Source organism: Mercenaria mercenaria, chromosome 3 (genome assembly GCF_021730395.1).
Source record: "Mercenaria mercenaria strain notata chromosome 3, MADL_Memer_1, whole genome shotgun sequence".
In the NCBI taxonomy this organism is placed as follows: Eukaryota; Metazoa; Mollusca; class Bivalvia; order Venerida; family Veneridae; genus Mercenaria; species Mercenaria mercenaria.
The window spans coordinates 66,888,774-66,913,774 of record NC_069363.1 but is presented as its reverse complement, the minus strand read 5'-3'; the positions used below and the strand labels follow the sequence as shown (position 1 = coordinate 66,913,774).

The 25,001-nt window shown below is 35.7% G+C and overlaps 1 protein-coding gene across 6 annotated transcripts in view; it reads right to left on the bottom strand.

The window, feature by feature from the left end:
- LOC123524489 (putative ferric-chelate reductase 1 homolog) overlaps positions 1 to 23,216 on the bottom strand; it is a 51,134-nt gene extending 27,918 nt beyond the window's left edge. Inside the window, exons 1-3 of one of the 6 annotated variants that reach the window (XM_045302732.2) lie at positions 23,064 to 23,216; positions 4,604 to 4,887; positions 1,360 to 1,514 (exon numbers count right to left, since the gene is read on the bottom strand). In XM_045302732.2, the coding sequence (XP_045158667.2) occupies positions 1,360 to 1,514; positions 4,604 to 4,817 (369 nt within the window). In that variant the 5' untranslated portion in view covers positions 4,818 to 4,887; positions 23,064 to 23,216. Of the gene's footprint in view, positions 1 to 1,359; positions 1,515 to 4,603; positions 4,888 to 6,547; positions 6,700 to 12,227; positions 12,536 to 12,580; positions 12,695 to 23,063 lie in introns of those variants that run through there. The other 5 variants (XM_045302735.2, XM_045302734.2, XM_045302736.2 and 2 more) reach the window with 5 other exon arrangements.
- Positions 23,217 to 25,001: the final 1,785 nt, after the last annotated feature.

Here is a 25,001-nt window from a genome sequence, read left to right as displayed (position 1 = left end):
CCACTTCTTTTTATTTCTTTTGCCTTTAATATTCAATCCTCAAATGCCGGTTGAAAATCTTAATTTGATATTCTGATAAAATCTTTGGCAAGCTCTCTTAATATGCAATTGAAGATATACTTTTTTTAATTATGCAATTCCAGGAATGTTTTCAGGTTGTATATACCTGTGGCAATCCTTCTAGAGAATATTCTATGATAAAACTGTAATTACATGTATCTCCAAGAACTATGTACATGTTTTATTACCACAAAAATAGAGGTAGCTAATTTTGTGAACCTTTACTTTTTTCTCAGACATGGTTAACATATTGCTTAACACTGATAGGCCAAACTTAAAAGTAACAAAAGGGCCATGATGGCCAGTATATCGCTCGTCCGAGTTGATCTGGCCTACTGACCTAGTTTTTGACCCCACTTGACCTAGTTTCAAACCTGACCTAGAGATCATCAAGTCAAACATTCTGACCAAGTTTCATAAAGATTGGGTACAACTGTGCCCTCTACAGTGTTAACAAGATTTTCTTTTCATTTGACCATTTGACCTAGTCTTTGACCCCACTTGACCCAGATTCAAACTTGACCTGGAGGTCATCAAGACAAACATGCTGACCAATTCTCATGAGTTTCAAACTTAAACCATGGACTCTAGAGTGTTAACAAGATTTTCCTTTGATCTGGCCTACTGACCTAGTTTTTGATCCCACATGACCAAGTTTCGAACCTGACCTAGAGATCATCTATACAAACATTCTGACCAAGTTTCATAAAGATTAGATTACAACTGCCACTCTACAGTGTTAACAAGCTTTTCTTTTGATTTGACCGTGTGACCTAGTTTTTGACCCCACATGACCCAGATTCAAACTCGACCCAGAGGTCATCAAGACAAACATACTGACCAATTCCCATGAGTTTAAAACTTAAACTGTGGACTCTATAGAGTGTAAACAAGATTTTCCTTTGATCTGGCCTACTGACCTAGTTTTTGAACCTACAAGACCAAGTTTCGAACTTGACCTAAAGATCATCTATACAAACATTCTGACCAAGTTTCATAAAGATTGGATCACAAATGTGGCTGCTAGAGTGTTAAGAAGGCAAATGTTGACGGACAACGTCAGATGCGAGACAATGACCAGTCACAATAACTCAGATTCCGGTGAGCTAAAAATGACTGTTTCCTTATACAAATACACATCTGTCTGATATAATCAATCATCATTGTATCAATATATTGTAGTGCTGTGCCAGGAAAAAAAGTCAACCATAGACCTCAACACCTACCAATCATATGAATATATTTCTCATACTATACTTTACTGTAATAATTAGAACTGCTATGTGCATGAAGACTTACCCCGTATGTACTGCCGCAGTTCTGAATGGCATCAATGGGATCTAGAGATGTGAAAGATCCAATTGGCTCATCATTGTTTCGAGATGGGTCCGTTCTACGAGCTTGTATCATAAATGAACGAAATTCTCGATTCTCGTCTATAGATGTTAAATTTACTGAAATAAACAAACAAAATAGTACTGTTACACTATAGTGATAATATGTTCAGATTTACAATACTTGTCACTTAGTGTGTATGTTCTAGAGCTAATATGTTAGGATGATACAAACTTGTCACTTGCTTTGTAAGTTTTCAGGGTTTCCCCCCATAAAGCTACCTCCAGTACCAGTTAAAGGATGTATTCCCAAAGCAAAAAAGTTTTGTTTTTTTCCAAAGTCTGAACTAAAAATTTCCAAATGATTATAAGCTTTGTTTAGGAATTTTGTTGTACAATAATTGCTTTGCTGCTGTGAATTTAGAGTTAATTAAACAACAGTACATGTAATTACAAGAGGGCCATGATGGCCTAAGATCACAAGACTTACCCTGCTTTGGCAGATGGTTATGCAAGGAAAATGTCTGAGAAATTATTTTGAAGAGCCAGTGTCTTCCGTCAAGACAAGAGTGCCAGACTGTCACAAAATACGCCTGTCATCAACTTGGCCTAATTCAAGGGGCATAATTCAAGAGTGCCTGAGGAGATTTGGGTGGTTATTGTACTTGGCCGAGATATTATGCCCACAAACATTGTCAGCAAGTTTGGTAGGTGGGGTAAGACGTTGGGGAAATGATGACAAGGGATACTAAGAGACAATATCAAAGAGTTTCCACTACATAAATATAAGAAAAAGTGACCACACACCCTTAGCAACCATGTTTCTTGACAATCCTTTTAAAGGGTCACCAAAGAAACATTTGTGTTATTTATTTTAAAACTGGACCTACTGTTTCATACAAGAAGATTTTTAAAGATTCCACTATATACATATATGGAAAAGTGACCATGCCCAGTGGCAGGAATCAGAATAATTAGATCAATCTTGGTAGAGGGTTACATTAAGGACCATTTGTGTGAAATTATTTCAAAATCGGACTAGCAGTTTTTGAAAAAAAATTCTATTTTTAGCTATGGTGACCTCTATGTGCAACCAAGCAGAACTGTCTGAACAATTTTGGAAGAAGGCCACCTAAGAAGGAAAATCTAGGCCAAGTTTCATCAACTTCCATCACACAGTTTCATGCGAGATGTTGTTTGAAGAAGTCTGGACAGACAGGTAATGAACATATGGGCAGACAGATGAGCTAAAAATGTCATTCTACAAATATCCAGAAACTATATTCATAAAGAGTATTTAATGACATTTTTTTTCAATTCAACCAGAGTTGATGACCTTCCCAAACAGACCGAAAACAGGCCTGGTTTTAGTGGTAATATATTTGTTAGGATTATACAATACTGTGTATGTTACAGTGCTAATATGTTAGGATTATACAATACTGTGTATGTTACAGTGCTAATATGTTAGGATTATACAACACCTGTCACATGGTGTGAATGTTACAGTGCTAATATGTTAGGATGACACAATACTTGTCACATGGTGTGGATGTTACAGTGTTAGGATGATACAACACTTGTCACATGGTATGTATGTTACAGTGCTAATATGTTAGGATGATACAACACTTGTCACATGATGTGTATGTTGCAGTGCTAATATGTTAGGATGATACAACACTTGTCACATGGTGTGTATGTTGCAGTGCTAATATGTTAGGATGATACAATACTTGTCACATGGTGTGGATGTTACAGTGTTAGGATGATACAACACTTGTCACATGGTGTGTATGTTACAGTGCTAATATAACACTTGTCACATGGTGTGTATGTTGCAGTGCTAATACCGGTATGTTAGGATGATACAACACTTGTCACATGGTGTGTATGTTGCAGTGCTAATATGTTAGGATGATACAATACTTGTCACATGGTGTGGATGTTACAGTGTTAGGATGATACAACACTTGTCACATGGTGTGTATGTTACAGTGCTAATATAACACTTGTCACATGGTGTGTATGTTGCAGTGCTAATACCGGTATGTTAGGATGATACAACACTTGTCACATGGTGTGTATGTTGCAGTGCTAATATGTTAGGATGATACAACACTTGTCACATGGTGTGTATGTTGCAGTGCTCATATGTAAGGATGATACAACACTTGTCACATGGTGTGTATGTTGCAGTGCTAATATGTTAGGATGATACAACACTTGTCACATGGTGTGTAATTGTTGCAGTGCTAATATGTTAGGACGATACAACACTTACCACTGATGTCTGTATTTTCAGTATAAATAGGATGATAATACATGGGCGTAGGAGCGAGTTTAACTTTGCGGGGGGCCAAACCTTTTTGACCGGCGGTTTGTGGGGGGGGGGGAAGGGGGGTTAGCAGCAAGGTATCCTCGGTGCATTATTCGTGACAAAGACTCAAAGCCTTGTACAGGGATTAAACCTTTATGTTTTAGCAATCATTGAGTTATTCTGATGATACACATACTACTAGGCACTGAACTGTCTTAATCAGTCATATTATGTATTGTTCTAATTAAGTGTGCCATTTTTTTTACATTCTTCTGTTGAAACCCTGGACATACAATCAGTTAGCACTGCATTTGTCTAACTGTGGTATAAAGTTGTGAAAATATCATTTCCCTTGAATGGACAATGAAAAACAAAAAAATACATAACGTTTACATGCGTAAACAGGCTTAATAGTTAGCCCTACATTGATTTTGCAGACGCTCAAACCGGAACTGTAGTGACTGTGCTCAATGATATATTATTTTTATAAAATGTAAACAATTCTTGGCGTGGCGCGTACAGATTTCAGTACTCACACTAAGGAAAGAGACATTTTTAGTCAGAATACAAGAGAAGGCCAAATGCAAATCAGAAATCAGGTTGAAAAGAATTATATGATGCTAAGTAAATGTTATATTAGACTGCAATTTATATCTCTTTTCCAAAATATTCGGGGGGCCAAACTATACTTTGGCCCCTCCTCTCCTAGCTTTGGGTGGGCCTGGCCCCCCCTGGCCCCCCCTGCTCCTACGCCTATGTAATATTATGATACTTACCACTGATATCTAGATTTGGGCCTGTATGTTCTTGTGAAATAGGGTAATGAAATATTTATCAATAATAACTAGACTTTGTGTATATTAATAAGTAAGGAAGATGTAACACTTACCATTGATATCTAGACCCGGAGTATATGTCCTAGTATTTGGTGCTACTTTTATAATAAATGGTGAAGGAAGAATTTGCGGGTCAACATCTTTCGATATTATTGGCATCATAGTTTTACACTCGCAACATTTGATATTATCCGGATCGAATACATTTACACAATTCACCACCATTGCCATGGCTATGACAGTCACTAAAATCATAGGTCTCCACATTTTAAAGTCTATTTACACTGATAATATATAATCCTATCACAGATATCTTGTCCAAGCCGTTTCTTCGTATCTGTAAATATCAAGAAAAATAACAAAGTTCAATTTTATAGTTGCGTCTGAAATAAAGACAACTTTTAAATTTCTGTTAAAAATTTTCCTGTATAAAAATTTCTATTGTGTCCATTAAGTCTACTAGATACAGTCACCTAAATACTGAATCACTAAATACTGAATATGAAAACTGTTGCTCACTTTAATAATGTTTTCTTTTTGAGCTTGCATATAGCACTGCAGGTGTGCATACAGCATGTTTTAAAATAAAGCAGCATTCCGTATATTTTCTAACCTCATACAATTTGTATATTGGATATATTCTGCATTTCAACCTAATTTTACTACATTGTAGGCCAGTACATCAATATATTTCTAATCCAAAGTACTTTTACAAAATTGATCAGGTTGACAAAATAGCTTATTTCTGGGTTGTGCAATGGACTTCTTATGATTAGTAACATACAGGCAGTGTAACAAAATACAGTCAAGTCCTGTATTTATCCCCACTGTATACTTGCTGCACTCAAAATAAAAAAAAAAACGTTCTTCACATCTTCAAAAGTATTCATTTTGATAACTTAATTTTTTATGAATTTCACAGTATTTAGTTATGGCCAGAAGTCCAACAATCTGCATGTATCCTCCACCTAGAATATATCTGCAAAAGCTCCATGACTGGAGAACTTGTAGACAAACATCAAACCATTTCCTACCTATGACATCAAAAACTTTGTAAAATTAAACATTCTATATTTACATAACCACTGGTCGTACATCATTTTAGAATTTTCGATAAATACATATTTGTAAATAAATGTTTCCTTGTAGATATAAAAACTGAAAATCTGAATAAAGGGAATTATACTATTTCATTTTACTTGTCTGGAAGCTGGTCCTGTCCGGAATCTAGTTCCCATGCAACCAGTAAGTTTCAAGATTGATTGAAAAGTGACATTTACACCATGAGAAAAATGGAAACAAAAAATCTCAAGAATTGATAGTAGAAGGGTAGAAGCACTGCTGGCAGTAACTTGTCTGCTAACACCACCTGTTCCTGTTTAATATCAGTTACCATGACAACATAATTAAACAGTAGAATCAGAAGTGATCAGGATGTTACAGGTACTTTAATTCATTCAGTGCAGTTGTAATGAGTCAGAAAACAACATTATTTTCCTGTCATCACAGAGAATAAGCAACCAGAAGTATACATTATCTGAGCAACAACAGGTTTATTGTGTTTTCTGGCAAGAAGGGCGTCTGACTGGAAATTTACTGCACAAGTATAGATATAAAAACCTATTTAGTTATTTCATCTTTCATAGTAGTAGCATCCCAGAAAAAAACTCTTTAAAATTCTTAGCTCTAGGATATTCCTTGTCTAGTTTAAGATAAAAACACCTCTATGTTGTTTTTTTCTTAGTCTATTAACATTTTATGATTAAACAGTTCATTTAAAACTGCAAACTATTGACAACTTCGAGACAATAGCCTCAATATTGTAGATTATTTCATTAATAAACAATGTATTTCAATTTAAATTATCAATAGAAAACACAAAATCGTAAATAAATAAAACCAAGCATAAAATATTCCACTAAAACATCCTTTGTGATCAGGTTTCAGTAATACACAGAAAAAATAAATCCAAACTATCCTGTTTTTTTTGTTCTTACATTTTAAGGAATAACTTGAATCACGTAACTCTAAACAAACAAGTTGCACCTCCTCTGTGTAACTTTGTATTACATTATCAGTCTCCAATGTAGGAGAGTTTGTAAGATGCTCTTACATTCCTATGTAATGATAATCATCAACAGCTACTTGGATGTATGCCACTGGTATTTCCTTTCCTTACACTTACTGGAGATATTTATAGCTACAGTACAATCCAGCCTCTGTGTCTACCTAATATTTGTATAATATTAATGTAAATATTAGCTGGATAAATATTGGCCCTGATGCTGCAATATGGCTGATAATCATGATAAGACAATCTGATAAGGAAATCATAGACACATTGCAAACATACATATAATCATGAGTCACTCTAAAAACTCTTTAAAATGGTAAGAAAATTTTTTAGTTTCTATATTCAAGTTTTAGGTAAAATTGATAAATCTTGTTTGATATTTCACTTCATTTCCAACATTCTAAACAATAAAAAGTAAATACAATATCTGGAAATAGAAGGTCTTTACTCCTAGTAGGCTTGTCTACAGGAACTGATCTTTACCCCTAGACACTTCCTTTACATAAAGAAGCCCTGTTAAGAGTTGTAGATTCTGTCTTAATGCAAAATCAATACGGAATTTGAGTTTAACTTGGATATTGATGTGCATCTCTAAGCAACACAAAATAATACCAATAAAATCATAGGTTACACCCGGAAATTCAAGAAAACATTTAGTGCCGCTTGAAAACGTCATTTTTGGGGGAAATGCCGTTTTCAAGGGCAGATAACTCTTTTTTGATACCGGTGACCTATGATTTTTATTGCATTTTTTTGTTTCTTAGATGATTGTCCTTCAATATCCAAAGTTTAAAGAAATTCTGTTATTGGGAAAATTTTCGCATCAAATTCTAGCATACGTCCTTAAAGTTGTTGTGCATTCATGTCTTAAACAAAACAGAAGGTCGGAGGTTGTGAGAGTTTCGCTTGATGATGATGTGACTCTGTGGTCTCTGGCATCATCCATGACATTAATAACCAAGTAATTGAAAAGGTTGAAACCCTGGAAAACTTCAACGAGAAACCATTCTAGTGCCAGCTTGAAAGCACCATATTTGTTTCTCTTGCAATCTCTTGGACATATAGCGAATCACCATAATCTGATATATCAGAGATATTCGCATGATATAAAAAGAGTGACGTTTTTTTCCTTTTAAAGTTTCCTTACTCTTCACCTTTTACCTTATAAATTTTTACTTCAGTTGATGTTGGATGAATCAGCCTTTTAGTATTCTTTCTCACCTTAATGCACCTCAAGTCTATAAGACTCAAGGTAGTGACAGTCATCAGAAGGTAAAATACAGCCAGCTTTCCTTATAGATGATGAGACAATGACACAATGTAACAAAGCTCCCGAGCATCGAGCATTGGTGCTCCAGTAAAAGGAGTCTTTTACCACATATTTTCTACTACTGGAAACCAAAGATAACCGCAGCATTTTGGTCCTTCGTGTATGACTTCAAGTGATTGGTATTTTACAGCACAGCAAACAACCTCCACAGACACAGATATCTCATATGATATCCACCTCCACAGATACAGATATCTCTCCACACATACAGATATCTCTCCACCGGTACAGATATCTCTCCACAGATACAGATATCTCTCCACAGATAAAGATATCTCTCCACAGATACAGGTATCTCATATGATATTCACCTAAACAAATATAGATATCTCTTCATAACTACAGATATCTCTCCACAGATACAGATCTCTCCACAAATTCAGGTAATTCTCCCCACAAATACAGATATCTCTCCACAGATACAGATATCTCACCACGGATACAGATATCTCTCCACAGATATAGATAACTTTCCACTAATACAGATATCTCTCCACAGATATAAATATCTCTCCACCAATACAGATATCTCTCCACAGATATAAATATTTCGCCACCAATACAGATATCTCTGAACAGATATAGATATCTCTCAACCAACACAGATATCACTAAACAAATATAGATATCTCTTCACTGATACAGATATCTCTCCACAGATACAGATAGCTCTCCACCGATACAGATATCTCTCCACCAATACAAATATCTCTCAACAGATATAGATATCTCTCAACCAATACAGATATCACTCCACAAATATAGATATCTCTCCAAAGATACAGATATCTCTCCACCGATACAGATAGCTCTCCACCGATACAGATATCTCTCAACATATATAGATATCTCTCAACCAATACAGATATCACACCACAAATATAGATAGCTCTCCAAAGATACAGATAGCTCTCCACAGATAAAGATATCTCACGACAGATATAGATATTTCTTCACAGATACAGATATCACTTCACTGATACAGACAGCTCTTCACCACTACAGATAGCTCTCCACTGATATAAATATCTCTCCACAGATACAGATATCTCTCCACCGATACAGTTATCTCCCCACCGATACAAATAGCTCTCCCCCAATACAGATATCTCTCCACTGATATAGGTATCTCTCAACCAAAACAGATATCACTCCACAAATATAGATATCTCTCCACAGATACAGATATCTCTCTACAGATACAGATAGCTCTCCACCGATACAAATATCTCTCCACAGATATAGATATCTCTCAACCGATACAGCTATCACTCTACAAATATAGATACTCTACACAGATACAGCTATCTCTCCACAGATAAAGATATCTCACCACAGATATAGATATCTCTCCACCAATACAGATATCTCTCCACCGATATAAATATCTCTCCATCAATACAGATATCTCTTTACAAATACAGATATTTCTTCAAAAATTCAGATATCTCTCCACAGATACAAATATCTCTCCACAGATACAGGTATCTCTCCACCAATACAGTTATCTCTCCACCAATACAGATATCTCTCCACCGATACAGATATCTCTCCACAAATATAGATATCTCTTCACAGATACAGATATCTCTCCACACATACAAATATCTCTCCACTGATAGTTATCTCCCCACCGATACAGATATCTCTCCACCAATACAGATAGCTCTCCACCAATACAGATAGCTCTCCACCAATATAAATATCTCTCCACAGACACAGATATTTCTCCACCGATACAGTTATCTCCCAACCAATACAGATAGCTCTGTACCAATATAGATATCTCTCAACCAATACAGATATTACTCCACCAATATAGATATCTCTCCTCAGATACAGATATCTCTCCACAGATACAGATAGCTCTCTACCGATACAGATACCTCTCAACAGATATAGATATTTCTCAACCGATACAGATATCACTCTACAACTAGAAATTGCTTTTGTAAAAAAGCATATGTCTCCCCCAATGCAAAGTCCTATAAGCAAGAAGTCAATAGGGGTCAGGAGCAAAAGTCAAAGAGACACTGATGGTTGGCTGCAATAGGGATCATCTACTTGGCATGTCCAGTCATCCCGCTAAATTTCAACACTCTTGGCCTAGTGGTTCTCCAGTCACTGTTCAGGCTCCTGTGACCTTGACCTTTGATCAAGTGACTTCAAAATAAATAGGGGTCATCTACTCTGCATGTCCAATCATCCTATTAAGTTTCAACATTCTGGGTCAAGTGGTTCTCAAGTTACTGACCGGAAATGGTTTTCAATGTTCAGGCCCCTGTGACCTTGACCTTTAATAGACTGACCCCAAAATCAATAGGGGTCATCTACTCTGCATGTTCAATCATCCTATGAAGTTTCAACATTCTGGGTCAAGTGGTCCTCAAGTTATTGATCGGAAATTGTTTTCCATGTTCAGGCTCCTGAGACCTTGACCTTTAACAGAGTGACCCCAAAATCGATAGGGGTCATCTAATCTGCATGTTCAATCATCCTATGAAGTTTCAACATTCTGGATCAAGTGGTTCTCAAGTTATTGATCGGAAATGGTTATCAATGTTCAGGCCCCTGTGACCTTGACCTTTAACGGAGTGACCCCAAAAACATTTACTCTGCATGAACAATCATCCTATGAAGTTTCAACATTCTGGGTCGAGAGGTTTTCAAGTTATTGATTGGAAACGGTTTTCAATGCCCCTGTAACCTTGACCTTTAACAGAGTGACCCAAAAACATTCTGGGTCAAGTGGTTCTCAAGTTACTGACCGGAAATGGTTTTCAATGTTCAGGCCCCTGTGACCTTGACATTTAACGGAATGACCCCAAAATCGATAGGGGTCATCTACTTTGCATGTACAATCATCCTATGAAGTTTCAACACTCTGGGTCAAGTGGTTCTCCAGTTATTGATAGGAGATGGTTTTCAATGTTCAGGCCCCTGTGACCTTGACCTTTGACGGAGTGGCCCCAAAAACAATAGGGGTGGTCTACTCCAGCAGCCCTACAACTCTATGAAGTTTGAAGGTTCTAGGTCAAATGGTTCTCCAGTTATTGCTCGGAAATTAAGTGTGACCTACGGACGGGCGGGCGGGCGGACGGACGGACAGGGAAAAAACAATATGTCTCCCCCAGAGGGGAGAGGAGACATAAATATAGATACTCTCCACAGATACAGATATCTCTCGACAGATAAAGATATCTCACCACAGATATAGATATCTCTCCACCAATATAGATACCTCTCCACCGATATAAATAACTCTCCACCAATACAGATGTCTCTCCACCGATACAGGTATCTCTCCACCAATACAGATATCTCTCCACAGATACAGGTATCTCTCCACCAATACAGTTATCTCTCCACCAATACAGATATCTCTCCACAGATATAGATAACCCTCCACAGATATAGATATCCCTCCATAAATACAGATATCTCTCCACAGATAGAGACATCTCTCCACAGACAGAGATACAGGGCTTTTCATCCTTATATAACAGAGGCCTATAAAAGGCCTCTTCCCAATTCAAAAATATATTATTTTTTCCCAACTGTGGCAGAGATATTTCCCAAAATGCAAGGCAAGATTTCCAAAACTCATGCAACAGATGGTTAAGATTTTGTTTAAATTGTAGTATAAATTTCCAGAGGAAGCGTTTGTCTGGTATCAATTTTTTGTTGCACTACTACCTAACAGTGCACGATCCAGGTGTGACGCATTACCAGTCTTATCCGTTGGCCTGGATTTTAGTCTGTGTTTCAGGGGAGATAAATTTTATTGGTCTTTTGGTGTTTACTTCCACTGGATTATTTTTCCCAAAATGGACAATCATCGCGCATAAATTTCCCAAATTGAATGGCCTAGGCGTCTTCCCAATTTTCTGATGTAAAGCCCTGAGATATCTCTCCACAGATATAGATATCTCTTCGCAAATAAAGATATCTCTCCACAGATAGATATCTTTCCACAGAGATAGGTATCTCTCCACATATACAGATATCTCTCCACAGATTTCTCATAATTCATATGATATCCACCTCCACAGATACAGATATTTCATATGCCACCTCCACAAATACAGATATCCCTCCACAAATACAGATATCTCACCACAAACAGAGATATCTCTCTACAAATACAGATATCTCATACAATATCAACATTAATAATATCAAATTCTGTACATGCAAAACACAATCAGATTAATACCTTATCTGACAGTTGTCGAATATATTAAAATCTGGATAAAATATCAAGCTGACATACCTTAGAACAATAATGTTCATTAAACAAGACAAGATCCTTTCACCAGAGATAAAAACAGTTCTATTAGATAAGTATAAAGTACCATATATCCATAACACAAACAAATACCGGTATGCACCTTGCCAAAATATCCCACCCACTCTTCTTACAGCTACAATGGGTTAAACCGATCCTCTAACTTAGCTAATCATCCACTGTGAAGTCACTCCATTTCTGCAAGTAAATAACTTCCACAACGTTTAAATTTAATCCAGCTAAACAACTTTGTACTTTTTGTCTTAACCAAATCTTAAAGATATAAACAAAATAAAATCCAAAAAAAAAAGTCTATTAATATGCACAGTTTAACTTACAACATTATTTATCAACAAAGAAGTAAGAATTATCCAGAGGGCATACAGTAGATGTCGACTATGTATGGGGGCACACCTGTAGTGAAAACCTACCTAGGTTAAAGTACAGGTAAAACAGTCTTGTATATAAATGTTTTATATCATATATGGAAATGCAAGCAGCCATGCATTGCCTCCGCTACAATCTGGTTTAACTAATCAATATACTGTACTGTACTGCCCCGTTAAAAACTGCATAAAATAAACAGAAAGGTTAGTTTTGATTTAATCAAAACAGTAAATACTTGGAAAAGCTAACTGGTCTACATTATTTAATTGTGAAACATAATACCTTACAAAAGTAGTTATGTAAATATTTTGGCTGCATGTCAGACTAATAATAACTTACATTATAGGAGGGAAATGAACTAGAAATAATCTGAAAGTAAACACTCCAGTAAATTATTCAAATGTATGGGTAAAAGAGCCATCTTATACTAAAAGCACACTACATATTCTCCTGGCATTTTGACATCAGAAAATACAGTTTGGCACTATCTATGATAGTAATAATCAAAGAAACTATTTCCCACAACAAACAACAATTTTGTAGAGATGTGGTCAACTACTCATGGGGCTAGTTTCTATTTTGCTGGTAATTCATTTTTCAACTATATTTCAGATACATAAAGATGAGATACTGGTGTTCCTAGATCTGGTACTGTTGCAAAGTTGTTCCCTGCATCTAAAATGCAACTTCCCCACTTAAGCAAACAAGTCAACCTCAATTTGACAGTAAATTGACAGTAAAATCAGAAACAAACATTTTTACTGTACAATTTTTCCAAACCTAATGTCTTATAATAAAACAACCTGAAGAGTACAAGCACACATGGTAAAAATGATTACAATAAGAATACAATATTACAGAAACAAACAGGATGTGAAAGACATCCAACAATCATACAGGTAGGCTGCAAGGTAACATTCCTTAATCTATTTCTCAGTTTGCATCTGACTTATCTCTGGAAGATTTCAAAATCAGAAAAGTAAATCTTGAATGGTAAATAGAAAATTCTGAAGTTTTTGGAAAATAAATTACGGCTCTAATTTTCTAGTGTTGTATTAGTTCTTACAACAAAATTTCTAATACTTTACCTTTATTTCATTGCTTTTGAGGTTTTGGGCTGTTTTCAATAATTATTCCGTTATGTAACTGCAGGCAGTTAGCCTTATCAATGGTCCAGTATTCCGTACCAGAAATAACCTGTTCGTCACAAGTAACTGCCATCTTCTCCTATGAATCAGATGTGGACGACCAATAACTATTACAGAGCACATACAGCTTGCAAGGCAACTGAACTCGGGACACCACAGTCTGAAGATCTGCACTCTCCGAAACAAACTATGCTGCTGGGCTTTTTTTTATTCACAATCACTTTAAGTTTTATGGTAATCATACAAAATTGATATGACAAGTGCACTGCTTAAAAAATAAGCACTAGTACAGATACCCAGTATATAAAGTAATACTTTCAGAAATAACTTGCACTTAAGATTTTTTGCTTTCAATATAACAGATAAAAATAACTTTATTACCTCCTGTTTAATCAGCACACCTCCCTATGTTCTGTCATGCTTAAGCAAAATGTTAATTTATATTATCATGGACCTACAAGTAAATGTGTGTCTTTTAATTAAACATTCGTTAATTTTGTTTTGCAGAATTATTCCCAGGTGCAGATTGAGCCTTTAAAAAATACTGTTGATTTTCATGTCTCCAGAATTATGTAAAATGCTCTGAAAAATTTCATTCTGGTGTTTTTGCCCATGCTGGCAAAACCCATCTGGAACCCCCATGCCAGATGACTCACATACGTATATTGATTATATACTGTTTATGTAAAATGCGATAAAAATAAAATACCTTGATAATTGCTCTTCGTTCCTTATAGCATATTTCTCGATTCAAAATTAGTTATTTTAAGAAAAAAACATATTTTAATGTTACACTACAAATGATAAAACTAAACCAAAACTTTGTTGTTGTGCGTCACTGAAACATCATAATTATTGTCATTTTTGTTTGCCTACACAAAATTCCTGCACTTTGTTTAAATATGCCACTATAAAGAATAGTACTATAAAGGATTTCTTTTGTTTTGCATTTTTTTGTTCAATAAGTTGTAAAAAACGGTATGCAAACAGAATAATCTACCACTGGTTCAGGTTGTAGATGCTTATGGGAATATCCGGCTCTCAGGTAACTGTTTCCTCGGTACTGCCAAAACAGTTACCCTCAAACCGGACATTCCCATCTGCATCTACATCTAGTGACAGATTATTATGATACATGTATAGCTAAATCCCCTCTACTAGTTTACATCATTTGTGGTCAAAGGTTTAAAAGAGAATATCACCTAAATGGAGACACCAGGGACCTAACCATCTTTGTGTAGCTTGACACCTAAATGGAGACACCAGGGACCTAACTGTCATTGTGTAGCCTGACACCTAAATGGAGACACCAGGGACCTAACCGTCATTATGTAGCCTGACACCTAAATGGAGACACCAGGGACCTAACCGTCTTTGTGCAGCCTGACACCTAAATGGAGACACCAGGGACCTAACCGTCATTGTGTAGCCTGACACCTAAATGGAGACACCAGAGACCTAACCGTCATTGTGTAACCTGACACCTAAATGGAGACACCAGGAACCGAACCGTCATTGTGTAGCCTGACACCTAAATGGAGACACCAGGAACCTAACCATCATTGTGTAGCCTGGCACTTAAATGGAGACACCAGTGACCTAACCATCAGTGTAGCCTGACACCTAAATGGAGACACCAGGAACCTAATAATTATGCAAGTGGCCTGACAATTAGCGAGAGACAATAGGAACCCAGTAACCATTTGTGTAGCCTAAAAGATAGGGAGACATCAGCAGCCCAACCATTTCTTGTGTGGCCTGACTATCTAGACAGATAATGATCATCACAGAAGATGAAGAAAGAATACAGGTGAGTCATAATACCTGTGAGAAATATCTTCACCTTGTTTTCTAATTTGCCATGACACATTAATTACAAATCAACTGATATTCCATAACACACCAGCAGACCTCTGTAGAATATAAAAGGCTCAAACACAACAAAATAAACTTTTAAACAGATCTTGGCATTCCATTACTACATCAATATACTTTTTCAGCAGTCAAATGCTGTTTTTCCAGATATTATTTTTTGTACCTACATTGTGAGTTTGACATAATTATCTACTATATTTTATGAATAAAAAATTTACAGGGGAGAAAAACAGCATTACACATTAACTTAAACATGCACATAAAATATTGTGTTGCTGTATTATAAACAAAAACATGCACTTTAAGATGTAACACACAAAGAAAACCACAATGACAATATGTAACAGTGATGGATATGAAGGATTGCCAGATTGACTCAGAAGCTTTTTGCACCACATCTTATTATAAATCTTTGATATAATCTCAGCTACCAAGTCAGGTTTTATCTACCTATTATTCATGTGAGAACATCTTCATTTTTCAGGGGTAAGTTAACATTACACACTTGTCACAATTAGACTTGAACGACACCCTGAGGGGGAGGTAAAACCTGTAATCAATTATACAAAACAGATATTTATCTACCTTAAAGGCTTTGCAAAGGTATTCAGCTGGTAATAGCAGATTTTTGTAATAAAATTTTGTGGAGGCCAGTGTACCTTTATCACATTAAATGAAATCTAATCCTAAGTTTTCTTATTAATATTATGCAATGTGACAAGAATGGGTGTTAAGGTAACTTGACAGGGAAAACCAAGATGGCGTCGCAAAATTAGGGTTGGTCACATTATTTACTCTTATAAACGATATGCTGCTACAGAGGTTTAAAGATGCATTTTGATCATTTAACACACACATAAACACTTGTAAAAGTGCATTTAATTTATAAAAATATAAAATCAAATGTTATGAAACTCGCCATGAAATCTAGCCAATTTTTGTGCGTATTTTGCGGAAAAGTTATGTATCCAAACTGAAAATAATTTATATCCTCATATGTTTGAATGTGTCCTTCAGGTGCTCCACCTATGAACAAAAGAACTTATCCACTGAGTTTTATGCTATTTGCTCTGGAATTTCATCAGTAAATTATAAATTTCTATATTTTACACACTAAAAAGTTGAAACCGGCTTGCAGTATGAGGGTCATTAAAAAAATTCAAAGTAAATGTAAGTTTACTTTGTCCTTATTTCTGAGACTTTACATCCTCATATATTAAGAGTTTTGAGTGATGTGTTCATTTCTTAGTAATTCTACATTGTTTGTATTTAAATTTTATAAAACATTTACAATCTTTTCAGTCTGTGTCCCACTTCAAATGTGTTTGCTACTGTTTGAATAACCCTCAATGTCAAAACTTTACTGACTTGCATGGAAATCTCATGGAAAGTGTGGATCTTAGGCCATACTAAATTAATATAAGTTTAATGTTATTGATAAAGTACATTTTCTTGATTTTCTGTTGCCTCCCAAAAAATATAGAGACAGTTTAGATAAGGATTTCTTCATTTGAACATGAAGGGTCATAAAAAATAATGTAATATACCCAAAATCAACTATGTTCTGGTTCATTTTCCATTCATAGGACTGGGTGAGTTTTACAATAAACATATTTTTGGAATTGTATAGCCCCTTGTTACTGAATTTATTTGCAACAAAATATTGAAATTTATAATTTACTGATGAAATTCCAGTGCAAATAGCATAAAACTCAGAGGATAAGTTCTTTTGCTCATAGGTGGAGCACCTGAAGGACACATTCAAACATATGATGATATAAATTATTTTCAGTTTGGATACATAACTTTTCCGCAAAATTCGCACAAAAATTGGCTAGATTTCATGGTGAGTTTCATAACATTTGATTTTATAATTTTATAAATTAAATGTATTTTTACAATTGTTTATGTGTATGTTAAATGATTAAAGTGCATCTTTAGACCTCTGTAGCAGCATATTGTCTATAGGGGTAAATAATGTGACCAACCCTAATTTTGTGACGCCATCTTGGTTGTTCATGTCAAGTTACCTTAACAGGCTGGTAACATCGCCCGATCGGGCTTATGACACAAAAAGTAATATTTCTTGACAAATAATGAAGATATTTCTTTCAAACTTGGTCCATTTATTAAGCGTTACATATAATGATTATCAAGATAGAAATAACTTTGTTGCCTTCAGTTTAGTTAGAATTACTTCCCTTTTTCAGATTTTTATGATGCATAATTTTTGAAGTCCAAAAGTATTATGTTTTAATGCAATGTTTAAAACAGAAAAGGGTTCAATGGCTTTCCAGTGCTCCAAACTTGTGCGCCAATACCTTTACTCTATATATTTAGGGTAAATACTTTGTTTCTAGTGCAGATGTATGAGCAATTTTTTTAGGACTAACATTTCTCTATAATGTTGTAGGTGAAAGCAGAGTAAAATGCTTACATTCATGTACTAGCGCAATAATTTAGAGCATTAGAAAGCCATTTAACCCTTTTTTGTTTTAAACTTAGCATTAGAACATTGTTTTCTTGGACTTCAAAAATTATGCGTCTTAAAAATCTGAAAAGGGGAAATAATTCTACCAAAACTGAAGGCAACCAAGTTATTTTTATTCTAATTTGTATCATTTGTTATGCTTAACAAATGGACCAAGTTTGAAAGAAATATCTTCATTATTTTTCAAGAAATATTACTTTTTGTGTCATAAGCCCGATCGGGCAATGTTACCAGCCTGCTTAAGTTTTATCCCACAAGCAGTTGAAATGTTTAATAGTAATCAGCTGAAACATTTTATAACTTATCATTTTCATTTAAATCAGTGAGTCAACAAATGTTTTGAATGTTGACCAAGGACATCTGAACATAGGTCAAAAAATGCAACTGAATGCTTTAATTTAAAAAGTCAATTTATAAACATGGAGCAAGAGTTTCTGTTTAGATCATACACAGTAAGTTATGCGAGAGTCCTTCATTTCAATGCTGTACATTCGTTATTGCAACATTAACACTTTATATATTTTCAGACAATGAACAGATTTTCAATTAGAGATTATTATTTTCAAAGGTTGTCTGAGAAACCATAGCATTCAAAACAATGCATTTCAGCAGTCTTCACGCCATGTACCCGGATAATCTTAACTCTGTTCAGCGACCCTAACTCAGTGCCAACATGGCAGATGTAAAGCCGATACAACTTTGTTTTCTGTGTAATTACGATGTATAAAGGAATTTTCTGTTGTTATATCTATCTCCATTGATCAAGTATATATTTATTTCAAAATGTATCATGTTAAATATATCAATCCTTGTGTTTTCAGGCGGAAAAACGACGAACAAGGCAACCTTTTCAATGAAAACTTTTACAAAAAATCTTTAAAAATACTTCTATGCTTTTGATGCCTCGACTATTTTGTTGTTTGAAAGCAAAGATATACTGCTTTATAGGCCCGTTTACACTATGTTGTTAACCCACTACATGTTGACACAATACATGTTCAAATGTACTGACAGCGAGAAAAGGGATAAAAACCTAACTTTGATTTGATAAAAACCGAACTCAGTTTACATGAGGAATGGATAAAAAACTAACTTGCACGAAATTGCGTGACGGATAAACACCTAACTGACTAGTATTCTATAGAAATGAATGAGTTGACATGTACATGGTCTGATTATTGTAAACATTACTTTATAAGCGGTATTGTCTTCAAACTTTGTCATTAATTTCACAAGATGTTATATGTATGCCCACTACAGTCAAATATTTTTTCATAATTTTAATATTATGCAAATAGCAATGTTTGGAAAAATCTGCATAAACCCTCAAAAATAACTCGGTATAAAAGTCAAAATTGTTATATTTATATAAGAAATTATTTAATACCACCGATGTTCGAAGTTCTGTAGTCCCCAGCCCTCTCTCCCTCCATCTCTCTCTCTCTCTCTCTCACACACACACGCACGCACGCACGCACACACACACACTGATTCAGAAGAATTGTGTTTGTTTCAAATCTTGTATATCGTATAGTGTAAGAGATTTTTATAGAGGTGCTAATGGAATATTTTTGATATTGTTTAAATTGGATTAGATTTATGATTAATTATTAAATATGATATTTTCCAGACGGTAAATAGGGACGAAAAGTGTGTGTGGTGTGGTAGGGGGAGTAATGCATGGACTGACGGGACAGGGGTGTGGGTATCCTTACATTTTTCACTTGTCCACGGACACTTTAAAACCCACTTGTCCATAGTCAAATTTCACTTGCTCTGATTTGTAATATTAAACCTTCATGAAAACGCAAATAGACTGGAGATCGAGTTCTTTATTTAGGACATTAAAGTAGAAAAGCATATCACAGTTACTGTGGTAAAAAATAAGCAGTTGAAATATTTGCCTTTTAACGTTTATAAAAGTCTGAAATCGCGTAAGCAGTGTTTGGGATCTTTTGGGGTCATGCCCTGAACACTGCCCATGCAATGGTGCAAAGCCAGTTGAATTCAGAGAAAGACTCTTAAAACTTTCCGACTTATTTAATTCATACTTGCGATCTCTGTGTGCTTTTGATTTTAATTTGGCTGACTACTGGCTCAAATATTTCCTTTGACAGGGAGAGCGTTGGTCTACGGGTCACGGGGTTGCTAGTTCGATCCCCGGGTGGGGCGTATGTTCTCCATGACGATTTGATAAAAGACATTGTGTCTGAAATCGTTCGTCCTCCATCTCTGATAATTCATGTGGGGAAGTTGGCCGTACTTGCGGAGAACAGGTTTGTACTGGTACAGATTCCAGGAACACTGGTTTGGTTAACTGCCTGCCGTTACATGACTGAAATACTGTTGAAAAACGGCGTTAAACCCAAAACAAACACTGTAACACTGAAAGCTACATGTTAAAGGTTAAGCAAATGGTCGTGCTGCATGTCCACGTCTGGTTAACTTACATATTTGTCTCAATATTTAATGCAACAACCTATTTTAGTACTTACAAGATAAATAATTGACATTCCTTGCAAATCCTGAATATATTTAGATATTAGCGGTACTTTACTATGACTTTTAACAACATTACATCTGTTTCGGATTTGTATTTTAATTGTTGTTGAATTGAAAAATTCACATGAAAGTTGTCATTTTGATAAACGTTAATAAAACAGTAAAAGCTACAGTTTTTAAAATAGATTATTAAGTAAAATAGAATCAAAGCAGTACTTAACGAGAATTTATAGTCGGTTAAAAATCTCATCAGAGCTTATGTTACTTGTTATTGTCTTTCCGACTCAATTAATAAATCTTATCTTAGAATATCAAATGTGGGTGTTTGCCTGATGTGAAGTTTCTCGATGTTAGCCTACATATGTGTCCCCGATAAATGAAACTGTTTGATTTCATTTAAGCAAAATTGAATCAAAGCATAGCAATGGAGCATTTGCGTCTATTCCCGACGATTTTCAGGTGTATAGTTCTTTTTCTTATCTCAAAACTGCATGGAAGTCGAAACAGCAGGATCTTGGGGTAGATACAGGTCTAGTTTCTAGCTTGGTGGACGCCACTGACTTCTACTGTTGTTTTAGCAGGGTCGGTCGTTTGTACAAACATTTTTAACAAGGTAGCTGAGTTTAAAGACAACAACCCATGAATTAAAGAAGTAGGGTTGCAACATTTTTAATGTTTTGGTGTCATGATTACTTAAGTCGTGACATCAATACATTTTATTTCTAGAGTCGGCTAAACAAGAAGTTTATTTCGAAAAAATGTGAAGAATTATAGAACCGTTGCTCCAAGAATTGTGAAATGTGGTGTATTATGTGATATCGTGTTAAATTTTGAAAAATAATTAGATTTTTCTATTCTACTCGATACTTTGAACCTAGCTACATAGAAATACTTTTTAAAGTATGTCTTCTAGCTTATAGACTAAGTTAAGAATAAGATTCTTATTTGTCAAAACATTATTCTATATATCTGAAAATTGTGTTTTTGATTTGTGGAAGTCGACAAAATGGCTCTTCTTGATAAGTAGCCTTATTTTTTAATACATAACGATTTGTCAAGAAAACATTCACTCAAACATTATATGTACAATAGACTGGTGAAGATAGAAAGTAGTATTGATTAGGTCAAGAATGTGTATTATTTGTTGTTGCCTGCTGCCAACTGCAGATTTGTTCTTTAGTTTTTGAAACGCTATAACATACTATAATCCAAAGACCGACACGCAGAGGTACATCCAAGAGGGTATTTTGTTTGTTTGTTTTGGGTTTAACGCCGTTTTTCAACAGTATTTCAGTCATGTAACGGCGGGCAGTTAACCTAACCAGTGTTCTGGATTCTGTACCAGTACAAACCTGTTCTCGCAAGTAACTGCCAACTTCCCCCATGAACCAAGGTTGTGAGGACTAATGATTTCAGACCTAATGTCGTTTATCAAATAGTCACGGAGAACATACGCCCCGCCCGGGGATCGAACTCACGACCCCGCGATCTAGACCAACGCTCTTACCTACTGAGCTAAGCGGGCGGGCCAAGAGGGTATACATGTGTAGCTTTTGAATTCTGAACTTTCATGTACCAACACTGCCAGCAACAGTACCCCCCGAAAATCGACAATTTTCTGAAAATTCCGGATTTTGGGTGGTTCTGAACACCCGGATATTTTGCTTGCAATGGATGCTAGGATGGTCCCTGAACACCGAGCAGCGACCTACTTTGAAACATTTGTACCAACACGGCCAGCAACGGTACCCCCCGAAAATCGACAATTTTCTGAAAATTCCGGATTTTGGCCGCAGATTCTTTTTACTGGTGCGTTGTATTGTTCATGATATTTAATTAAATTACGCAAGAATAGTCTGTGCTGTGTCAGGGAAGTAATTCCTGGCGCAGTTTAAATTACAGTAAACCAATATATCACATGTTTGAGAGTTTTCCTACATTACACTTCGTTAAAATAAGGTTGAAATTTTTGCTATGTAAATGGCTGTCATTCAATTAAACTTGACACAGGGACATGTTGAACGTCCAAATATTAAAAGGCGCCCTGTGCAAATTTAATGTTATTGAACTAACTTCTAACCAGAACCATATGTTTTTCTAAAGGTTTCAACCTTTCTGTGCTTTCAGCGCTTTGATTTGAGCATGTTACCGGTAACAAAGAATTATTTTTTTTAGCAGATCTATGTGATTGTCCTTTTCTTAGCAATTTACTGGTTTAGATCTTCTAAACAAAATTATTAAAACATTAGTCCCAGTCTTACTTTATTCTAAAAATTGGTTCTACATCCCTTTGATCCAACGCGGTATTTAATTTAAAGTTCTTACCCCGCTACGCCACTGTCCTGCATATTAAGTTTCTAATACTAGAAATTCAGAATAGAGTAAAATATTTACACATGTAGCCTATCACATTCTCACCTGTATGATTTAAATCCGCTTTAGATGTATAATCACATATATCTCGCACAATATTGAAACAACTGATTCATTCAGCCATTTTGTGCAGCATCAGGATTTTGTTACACTTTCCAAATTTGGACCATTTGACCCCCACGACCCTACGAAGTAGGATATGTTCGCAAGTATTCGATAATTTACGTTATTTTCCGTGTGTATGATCGGCATTTGTTGCCAGGATACGAATGAGGCTGTCAAATTTCGGGCATCGTAGGCGCGCCAAAATTAAATTGCAATTATTAGTTTATCACACTGCTGTCTTAATGACTGTAAGATTATGATGTACGGCATGAATTGTGTGAAGTTAAATCAGTGGAAATTATGCTAATTAATGTAGACCTACTTCGAGATAAACCTAGATTATTTCTAGATGTACTCGTTTGTGACTTCGAGATAAACCTAGATTATTTCTACTCGTTTGTGACTCCGAAATTTTAATATTAAACGAGCAATTTTTTTTTTCAGTTTTCATTTTTAGAGGGGAAGGTATGGCGCACCGTTCGGATCGAAAATGCCGATTTAGCTTTAAGACAATTCGATTTAGTATGACCCAGGGTCGGACATATTCCAATTACTATGACCCTGGTTGAGAATTAGCTTAAAGCTATTTCATTTAGTACGACCCAGGGTCGGACATACCATATTTAGTATGACCCAGGTTCTTGAGGGTCATACTATTTCGGAATTAGCTTAAAGCTAATTGGAATATGTCCGACCCAGGGTCGTACTAATTCGAATTGTCTTAAAGCTAAATAAATTTATCTTAATTCAGGGTCATACTAATTCCGAATTGTCTTAAAGCTAATTGGAATATGTCTGACCCAGGGTCATACTAATTGGAATATGTCTGACCCAGGGTCGTACTAATTCGAATTGTCTTAAAGCTAAATAGATTTATCTTAATTCAGTGTCATACTGTAACGTTTTAGTGCTATGTACTGGCATCAACACGGACAGACACACACAGATCCCGTTGGTGAAAAGCTAGCTCATCACCAAAGTATATCTATCTATCTATCTATCTATCTATCTATCTATTTTTTAAGTTTAATAAGGGTCCATCCGCCCTTTCAGGCACAGGATAGCTTTCGCTATGTAGAGTATAGACCCCCAGCATGTCACCAGGCATGCCGTTAAAGATGTTTTTTGAAGCCAAAGTGGTGAGAATTTACCTCTACGCAATTTACTCTAGTATAATGCCAAAGATAAGTAATTTTGATGCCGAAAGTGGGTCACTGTCGCGGCCAATGAGACCTAAATGACAGTTTCCCCATGGTAGCCAATAGACAATACGAGAAGGTGTGGCAAGGGTCGCCGTTAAAAGGGCGGTTGAGGCCTCTGGTGCAAGGTGTCTCCCGTGGTGTTGATGCCCCTCCCCACTCGCCCCTCACGTTGAGCGTGAAGTTTGAATGGCTCGGGGGTCTTCTCTGCATGCCGTCGAAGTACTGGCAGGTCTTCTCTCTGGTCTACACATCTGTGTCACTCAGAAGTGTCCCGCGAAGAACTGCCGCAGTGTTCTGTTGTTGTCTTGCCATCATTACCACCCGAGTTGAATGGAGCCTTTATCCAGTACAGCGATTGTCTTTTCCAAGTACTCGTGCAATTAAACCTGTCAGTTTGGTAGAATATCGCAGAATTCACTAAATCACTTATTTACATCAATTTTGTAACCGTTAATTAAATGCGTTATTTCTAAAAGAGAAAAAATGACTCCTGGTATCAAGCGACAGTTAGACTCAGTACTGCCTGTTTATATATCTTTTCAAGACATATTGTAGATGTTTGAGTAAAAAAAAAAACTGCTGAAGCATTCGGTGAAGTTTATGTATCTTTTTACCTATTTCTAAAAAAAAAACCCAAAAAACAATCAAAACAAAAAAGAAAATTATAGAAAAATTT